Source organism: Bombus fervidus, chromosome 12 (assembly GCF_041682495.2).
Source record: "Bombus fervidus isolate BK054 chromosome 12, iyBomFerv1, whole genome shotgun sequence".
NCBI lineage: Eukaryota > Metazoa > Arthropoda > Insecta > Hymenoptera > Apidae > Bombus > Bombus fervidus.
Window position 1 is genome coordinate 6661206 of NC_091528.1, and position 9945 is coordinate 6671150.

The following is a 9945-nucleotide window of genomic DNA, read 5'->3' on the forward strand; positions in this document are numbered from 1 at the left end:
TTTTATAATGACCAGAATAGATGATAGTGAGATTATATATAGCATATGTAGTGAATGGGATCTGAACATTCCAACTATGGTCTAACATTTTTTGCCTGGTCTTTATCGATACATTAGGTTTAATGTAGTCCTGTTAAAAAACGACGTCTTCCCCATTGATCAATTCCAGATGATCCTCTTTGATACAGGTAGGTAATGTCCAATTAGAAACAGTATTCACAGTTTGTAATAAATAATTCTCCAAGTAGTAGAATAGATTTCTAGGAATCCTACAAACTTTCTAAACAACCCACCATAGCTTCATAGAGCCAATAGAACAGAAAAGCCTCATTAGCAAACTACGAATGTTTGAGTATTTATGGGAAAATATATAAACGTGCAAAAATGTACGAAATCTACGTAATACTTTATAAAAACCTATAAAATACTCAAATTAATGTAATAATATTTAAAAGGTGGAACACAGCTCCTTGACTTGTGTTCGTAATATTGAATTATTATATTAATATCTATATCTGTATTAAGATTGACGTATCACTTGTTCAATCACGAACCTTTCTATCTCATCACGCATGTATTATCTTAGATGTTTAATACGCACATATCAAACCTAACTAATTATTCAACCAATATTTATGCCGATTTTGTACGAGATAATAAGATTCCGTTTTCCAAATATTCAACTTGTGACAGAATCCACCGGTGAACTATTTTCGCTGCGTGGCGTGTTTAGCAATGAAAAGCACAATTAGTTCGAAAGCCATAGAAAAGTAAAAGTCACGAGTGCATCACCGAAATAGATTAGAAACTCGCGATGGAACGTTTATCCCCGTTAGAAAGGATAATTAACCCGCGTGTTGCGTTTACGCGCAAAGATTACCAGCGTATTATGAAAGTGGAAAGAAAACGCGCGGGATACACTCCGTAGGCGTGCTGTATACGCGGTGTATTAAATTCTCTATAATCGAGCACGTCGTTTTACCATTTTTTCTTTACCATCGCTCCCGCTAATCAGAATAACGCCATAACTGGTTCGTGTAATCGCCGCGAGTAGATCGTAGCCAAGGAGACGTAATGGGGCCTCCCCAGCGACTACTAATTATTCTATAAATGAACGGTTCACGTCAGACGATTTGCGTTTAAACGATCGCATTACTTCTCTCGCGAAAGCGCCGTGGACGTTTCTCTTCGATTACTTGATCAAACAACAGGCAAAAATGGCCAAACAGAAACGACACGATATCTCTGATCCTCGAGAAAGAAACGCCTTCGAAACGTAGGATGTCTTGGCATTGAAATTTGCCAACTCGAAGATTTAAAAAAAGATAAGGTTTTATTACTGTATATAGATTTTTTAGATTCTTAAGCTAGCTATTTTCTATAGAATTTCAACTGTCCAAGTGCAACTATGGCGCAACTTTTGCCTTTCTGCACCATTTTAGATATTATATATTCCTATGATTATTTCTTCTTCATTGCTAAACTCTCTTACGTTGAACGTAGACCTAAATGATTAATTTTAAAATTCATTAATTGAACAACTCAGAAGTCACGTTGCTCAACTACGGAAATTAAAAAACACAGAAAAATGATATTACAAACACTGGTTTTTAAATTACCTTAGAATTTCTCATTATTTGCAACATCTTCCTACGATAGACGAATTTATAGAAGTAGATCTTTGTTTCTTGAAGATTGAACATGAATCATGTATTTATGAAACAAAGTTCAAATGAAATTAAGAAAGCGGAATTAATTAATTCTGGGAGGCTGAATTAATAACTTAACTAATAATACAAGAATAATAATAATAATTCATAATAATAATTCTAATAGGTAAAAAAAATAATCTTGTATCGTCGTATGAAGATTATAAATTTTATGCCGTATTTTTCAATAAAACTGTTAACATTGTACATTAGTACTCAAAAGAAAATTATATCTTGATAATCGTTAACGAGTCTCTTCTAAGTTTGTAGCAGTAATGTATTCTGGATGAAATAATATTGAATATTAAAAAGGACAATTGGGTATATCGGGATATTAGACTCTGAGAATAATGGAACATGTCACGCTGACCCATTGTGAATCGGATGGATTTTCGCAGATGGTGCTAGATTTCATCCTAGTTTCCGCAAATCGTTTTCATCGATACTAGATCTTTCCTAAAATCTATCCTAGATCTTTCTTAAAATCTAGCCTGGATCTTTTCCTCGTAGCCGTGCTCGACGGAACGAACTTTTCTCTGTTACGCTTGCAATCAGATAAAATCGAGAGCATTCCGTACACGCGTCACGTTCGCCAGGCTTTTAATCTCTTTGTAATCTGCGGGGTGCTCGAGAGGCTGGCAAGGAAGAAGCAACTTGCTAGTCCGCTTACACAGCTAACTGTAAACGGTGGCTGCACTCGCGTCCGCGTGCGTCTTCATTCCACCATAGGATGGAACTATCGTTTCTTCGTCCACCGTGTCCAGGAGTAACAGGTTTTATAAACGACGATTTATCTGTATGGACGGATTCTTAATTCCGAATTCTTCGACTCCTATATATACGTCATAGGTAGATCGATTGTCTTGCTAATGAGGTGCCATGAAGATTAAGTTCGATCGATCGCTGTTTACCGATCGGCGATGTTTTCACTCTGCGCAACTATTTTCTGATTGGGATCAATGACGATGGAGTTGATACGTTCAATCGTTCGCTATTATACGCTTAGAATCGCGACCATGAAATTAGGGATATTAGGAGAAAGTATGGGGTTCTGTTTGCGTTTGTTGTTAAGCCATTCGCGATGGTATGTATCTTGCTCGCGTAGACCCAAATCGCGATCGATAGACGAACGTGACATGTTTCGACGGTCGACTGAAACACGAAAGGCACGGTGCCTACGTGTTTGAGCCATTTTAAAGGCAAACTAATCGACTCAGAATGATTGGCTCTAATTTTTCAGAAAGGAAACGATTAAGGTCCGATATTATTTAGTCCCTCGGAAGAACAAATTACTTACGTTCATAAGTTTACTTATTGCATGAGAACGATATAAACAATAGGAAATTAAGAATGAAAATGTTTAATACATTTAGAAGAATTCAATGGTAAAAGAATATTTGTAACATCATCGTTCTCTGTACTTTTCAGCTTATGGAATCGATCAATGTGAATTCTAAATGGCTCGTGTGTAGACGATTAAATTTTATCGCACATTATATAGAAAATTATATAGAATTATATATATAGAAAAATATTCGTGATGGATAAAAATTAGTTTGTAATACCTGCATATTCTAGTTGTGAATAGAAGACTGCATTACATACGTCTGTCGAATAGTTTTAGATACGATACTTCGAGTATTGGGTCAAAAAGGATTAACAGAAATATGAAGACAAAAGAATCTGAAGATCTCAGGCCATATATACTTAAACCAATGACGATTAGATCGTTAACGTTAAGAGTTACGAATCTCTCACGATCGACCCACATACACGTCGATTGATGTTTGAAGGAAACATTGAAACGGATGAAACATCTAAGATGATCGTTTATGGTCTCACGACCGCGCCGATTGCCACAACGAAAGAAGTTAGAAGCCGTTCGAACGATCGGGAAGTGAGTCAGTGGCTGATCAATCGCGACACATGCCGTAAGAAGAACCTATCCTTTCTCGAATCGAATCGAATTCGACGAAGGAGATAGGAATGTCGATCTAAGGCCACTTTGAGATTTTCTAATAAATCAGGGACATCTGGATATACAGTACTAGTAAGTCAGGAGCATGTGGACTTGTGAACACTTGCTTGCTCTTTTAACAGAATGCAATATTGTTTCGAAATTATAAATAGAAAGAGCCAAAATGATTTATCCTTATAGCACGATAAAATGTACTTCAACAGTTCGTTATTCTCAGATCGTTCCAGAGATTCTTCCAAATTAATCCAAAGGCTATCGTGACTCTAACAATAATATTTAATATTAATTAGTTGTATACTTAACTTTAACATACCATCGATAAGATTTTAGATGATCAATTTATATTTCGTAGAAGTTATATCCGAAGAAGATAAATAATTTAGTTCTTTCATATAATAATAAAAATATTCGTTATCGATGAATGGTTGATAAATTTAATTGTATTATCTTATTGCGTATGTATGTACTAAAAATTTGTTGTATGGACATAAGTTTCTTATTTCGCCGTTATTTCATATATCTTAACAATATTCATTCATTGCTATAAATCGATCAATTCCGTGACCGATGGAAAGTATCCAGAAAAGTTGAAAATGGATTATCGCGTGGAAAGAAAGTTTAATCTACTTCTACCGAAGAGGAGGTGCTCTCGACCATTTGGTCACAGTCGATTAGTATCGTAATTACCAACACTGGTTCTCCATGATTTTTTTGTTCTCGAGGGTAGCCCACGGCGAGCAAACTTCACTAATACGTGGATACCGATCTATCCTAGCAAAAAACACGTTCATCGCGTTCGATTCGCTTTCCATCGTGATCCACCCACCTCTCGGGTGTGTAATGGATACGAGAAGGCAAGAAGAAGACGGCTACTTTCTTGTCTCTGTGCACGATACTGTTTCTATTCGTCACACGATGAATCCTCCGCGTCAGTGATCGCGAGTGAAAAAGCTGCGGAACGATCGAGTTAAACGGGTCCCTGTACGTGCCGCGATAAAAAAGAGAAGTTGGCTTGAATCGTAACTCGATGAAGAAGTGAATCTATTCGGCAACGTGGATCTCGTTACCAACCTGACGAATCGCGCCGATTTCGCGAGAAAACTTTCACGATTTTTAGGTTAAAGTTTTCTGCCCCTTAGGACGCGTCGCGTTGTGCACTTTCGAATAACTTTCGTGAGAGACAGAAGAAATTGTACGAGCGCAGCAGGTATGAAAACGATCGAAACGAAGTCGTAAACATCCGTTGGAATTTTCAATGTTGCGTGCAAACGAAAAACTACACGGGACGTCTTACATTCTGTCATCGAACAACTGAAAGTAAGATCTTAGCCGCAAGGAGAATGATTGCCGTTGCGTCTTACGAGTCGATCCACGATACCAGCTACCTATGTACTTACTTTCCTCGACACGCGAATTGCGTAATTATCGTTTGCTCTTACTACTAATGCCCCTAGATGAGATTTCGAATCGGATTCACAGGTTATTTCAGTCTATGAGATCCATCTGGTGGTTCGATGAAACCCTTAATTTTAATAAAAAGCATAGGATGAGAAATGATCTTAGAATTGATCCGTTGCGTGACCACCGAAATTTAGCGGGCAAATGGAAGAGGAAGAAAAAAGGATTTCAGCAGATGAACCAATGCTTAGAGAAATTCGTATAACTGTGCTCCGTAATCTCTTATTCCAGATGAAAAGAGAATAGACCGTACTTTCATTAAGGAAGAGGGTATAAATTACCACTTGGAATTTCTCTCGTTTAGGATGTTGGCGATCGTATCGGGACGGGCATTAATGCGAGCGTGCCGTTTTCGGCGAAAACGTAGAAAAAGTGTGAATAATAACAGAGAAGAGCGGAGAAACGAATCGCTCTAGCAACACCCAATTTATTTAGTCTTGTCCAGAAGAGCGTAATGACTGGCCGCGTATTTTGAAGACAATTAACCTATTTCTTCTCCGATCTCTTTCTGCTAGGTGGCTAAAAACACGTACCATGAAATGCTTGTCGTAATTGAATCGCCACTCGTCGCTCAGAAATCGTAACGAGAAAGTCTGTCTCGTAAATGGCGAAAACTACCTGCGAACGAACGTAAAACGATTTATCTACTTGGGAATCGTCGATATGCAGCGTTCGTGACATAACAAAGTTCTTGGAATTAATTGAGATTCGCGGATGCAAACGATAGGTATTTTTCGTGCGAATTTCTTCCATGAACACTCATCAATATTTCCATGATGACAAACGTTTACTTTCGTCGAAGGAAGGATCTATGGTAATTTAACTGAAGAAATGACAAAAACTACAGAGGAAGAACACGACAAGCTACCTATTCCTATTTTTCCTATTTCTTTATTTTCCTATATTTCTACAGGAAAGTAATTTTAAAATTTGACACTATACGTATATTCTTTCATAACAATTTTCAAAATATTGCTCGTCACGATATTACAACATTGAAGATATTAAAATATCATTTATCTTAAACAATTACACCTTTGGCTAAAATTTGGCCAATCTATCAACTATTTTTAAAAGACTCGAGACTCTTATCTTTGAAAGATTTACATCTTTAGATTTGGAAGGTTATCTGCATTTTCGATCATATTATCTTAAGAGTTTTCTGTTTAATCATAAAATGACATTGGAATCAGAAAATCAACAAAACTATACTTGTCATGTTTTTCTTGGTCATATTCTTCGTGTGATCGTCGTATTATTTCTACGGATATATGATTCTTGTTAACCGCGTAGATATTAGACAGAGATGCGAAAATATCGAAACTGGTTACAGTTTCTGCGAATGGCCTTGCTTCTCATTACACTCGTGCCAAGAGAAGCTGTTTATTGAGTTAAGAGGAGTTCAATAGGATTCGAGAGGCCAATGAAAGAATCATTGCACGTTGGTGCAGTATTTCACATAAAAACAAGAAAAAGTACAGACAGACTCGGCTAGAAACGCAAGCGGGGTGAAAGTGATTTTTTTTTTTTTTTTAGAAATCTTGGCAATCGATCTCGCCAATGGCAAACTGTCAAGCCGATTGTCTGTAAGGCGGTTTATCTTGGCGTGAGAAAAACAACTGTATGAGCAAGCCAGGGAATCGCAATTGCATAATTGATCACAACTGATTGCTTGAATTTATCTCCTTGAATTTAAGTTCTTTTAAACTTGCCGCCTTTTCTATTAGTGTTATATACTTATTCTGAAATCTTAGCAAGGAAATTATTCACTTAATATCAAACATTTTTGGAATCAATATTTAATTTTTAATTAAGATTCATTAGTCTTTTCTTCGTAAGATTTGCATAAATTTTTGTAACGTATATTTAAAACATCTCTAGATTTACTGAAAGTTTGGAGTTTAAAAGTAACACCATAGTATGTATCCTAAAAAAATGTTAGTATGGTACTTATACTCAAAAGCTTTATAAAGTAGAGATTTATGGTTATCTTTTTTATATACAATTTGAATAAAAGACAAAGCTACGTATTACGTATTCTATCGGTACATACAATCCTGTTCGATAAATTTTTCAGGACGTTCCCAAGTCTGTTGCGAATTTCTTTTATTCGATATAAGATCGTAATCTTTATGTTAGATTTGGTTCATGCTAAAGAAACAGTATATCTAGTATGCGTGATTGTATGAAGGAATTAAAAAAATTTGTTGTAATAATATAAACAAATAGTCAAGTTGAATCAACAGCACTAATATTTTTGCATAAGTTCAAGAGCAGTTTTAAAACGATCAATTATAATAAATCATTAATAATAATCAAAATTAAAATTGTACATGATATGTATATTGTATGTGTATACATAATTTCATATGAGATCTCCAGTTTACCAGTCTATCTTCCTTATCCTCGCATATCTGTACTTTCTCATCCTTACCTACGTTCGATTATCATGGAAACATTATACGTTTGAATTCGAAATTCAAAGATGCGCACAAATGAAATAATCCTGGCTTACGAACGTTTTTCGAAAATGTATTTAGAAACGTAAAATGTGTCACTTTGTGTAGCTATCTCCTTCTTATAGTGTGGTCTGGACAGTCTATATTCTTTTCTTATTTACTATGCGCATGATAAGTTACCGGCTGCATACACAGCATAGTCATTGACTGATTGACTATGAATAATTGATATTATTTTGCGAAATAGAAGATCTGTTGTTGTTTTACGCGATCATTGCCAGCCACTTCGTTGCGTGTGGATTGAAAAAGCTAAACCCAACCCACACCAAATATATTGATGATATTCATTTTTAATTGAGTTACAATGGGTATTTCTTACAGCCTCACATATGCAGTTGTGCACGGGGCTTTAAGCTTGTTAAACTCTTGTCCATATACATATATGTATATATGCATGGATGTTGGGTTCTTCGTTTTCAATGATGAGTTGAATATTAATTCCTATGTTCGCCGTAGCAAATCGCAGAAGACTTAAGAAACACTGATTCTTCTCCAAGTCAGTATTTCAGGAACTCAGATACGAAGTCTCATTTAATATCACATCTATCCTGTTCTTCTCAGTCAATGGAATTATCACCACATGTTTAGCGGTGATTTGGCGCTATTCTAGAGCCCAAAAATGGCACTAGTTCATCGTATTAATAGTAATTTTGGTTTTGTATTAAATACATTATATTGTAAATCTATAATAAATATAAAGAGATTTGTAACGGAACACAATGTTGTGGGATATTCCAATACAACTGGTATGCTTTCATAAAGATAATTTTATAAAAAATTATATTTCTAGTATCATAACCTTACTCGCAAGATCATAACTTTCAATGATCGTATTTTCTCTCCTGTTTTTTTTCTTAAATATGCCTTCAACTCTATATTAATTGGTTCTTTTCCTTCATTATAATTTAGTTATTTTTTTATTCGTTTCTTATTTCATTTATTAAAGATTGTCTTACTAATTGAAGCCTTAACATTCATTTGTATAATATAATATAATTGATAAATATCTAATATTTAATAAAATAACTTAATAATATTTTATAAATAACTTGACACGTATAATATAACTAATCTCATTTAGTTAAATAACATAACAAGTGTTATCAGCATTGTTATATGTATATTGTTCAATAAATATCAATATTTAAAGCAGTATAACAAATATATTTTGTAGGTACAGATAAACTTATAAATTATAAACCATTTGAGGAAATGCTTCAATTCAGACAGAATGAAGCAAAAAAATGTATTTTAGTAAGGCTACATGATATGAAATATATTAGTGATCTTGAAAGTTTTTGTAAATGTTATGCGACTATTGTAAACATTTTTCCTTATCGTACAGTGAATGATAACGTAAGTGTAGACATCTGAAATTTTTATTTCATAGATCTTTATTTAAACATTATAGTACAAAATTTAATGAACTTTATACGTAATTACTCTCAATGTAGCATGATTATTTATAGAATTTTGTATTAATGGAATTAAAATCAACTGAAGATGTGAAAAAACTTCAAAATGTAGCTATCTATAAACCAAATACAGAATATGCTCATTGTGTGACACCATTATTTTCATTTAAAGCACGGAATAAATTACATTTAAATAAATCAAGAAACGATATTAGTATATATTCCAACTTTCAAGCTCCAAAGACAAATGAAATCAAAAAATTACTGGAAAAAGTAGATTCTGTAATGTCTTAACATATTAAACTAAATTTAATTTTATGATTATAAATTATATATAATAACAGAAAATGTTTTAATGTTTTAGGTGTCAGATCAAATGATATCCTTATACAATATTTCAAAAATTACAGATTTAGACATAAGACTGAGATTTTATACCGCCGATCAGATTTCATATTACTTATCTAGGTTATTTGCCAATATAGATGTGGTACCATTTGGATCCTCTGTTAATGGGTTTGGTCAAGTGGGATGTGATCTTGATTTACTATGTAAAATTGTTATGAACACTGATCAAAACTTTGTAAATATGAAGGAGTATTTTGACGTATATATAATTATGTTATCAGTTTTGTATATCTTTGATAAAAAAAATTGCTTTGTTTTCAGTCCTTGAAAAAGCTCATTGCTATGTCACAAAATATCCCTCTTGCAGAAAGAAATGAACAAAAACAATTCTTAGAGTTAGTAGGTACAATGATGAAAGTATTTATTCCTGGAATCACTGATGTAAAAAAGATTCTTGAAGCACGGGTCCCTATAATTAAATTTTATAACTTAAATACAAATATGAAATGTGATCTTAG

The 9945-nt window shown here is 34.1% G+C and overlaps 1 protein-coding gene across 1 annotated transcript in view; it reads left to right on the forward strand.

Annotated features, from left to right (window-relative positions):
• Nucleotides 1-8086: 8086 nt before the first annotated feature.
• The window catches only part of Mtpap (mitochondrial poly(A) polymerase), a 3445-nt gene continuing 1586 nt past the window's right edge, over nt 8087-9945 (forward strand). The window contains exons 1-5 of the mRNA XM_072015056.1: nt 8087-8410; nt 8839-9020; nt 9134-9361; nt 9444-9662; nt 9749-9945. The exon at nt 9749-9945 is cut by the window's right edge and continues 12 nt beyond it. Of these exons, the coding sequence (XP_071871157.1) occupies nt 8284-8410; nt 8839-9020; nt 9134-9361; nt 9444-9662; nt 9749-9945 (953 nt within the window). The 5' untranslated portion in view covers nt 8087-8283. The remainder of the gene's footprint in view (nt 8411-8838; nt 9021-9133; nt 9362-9443; nt 9663-9748) is intronic.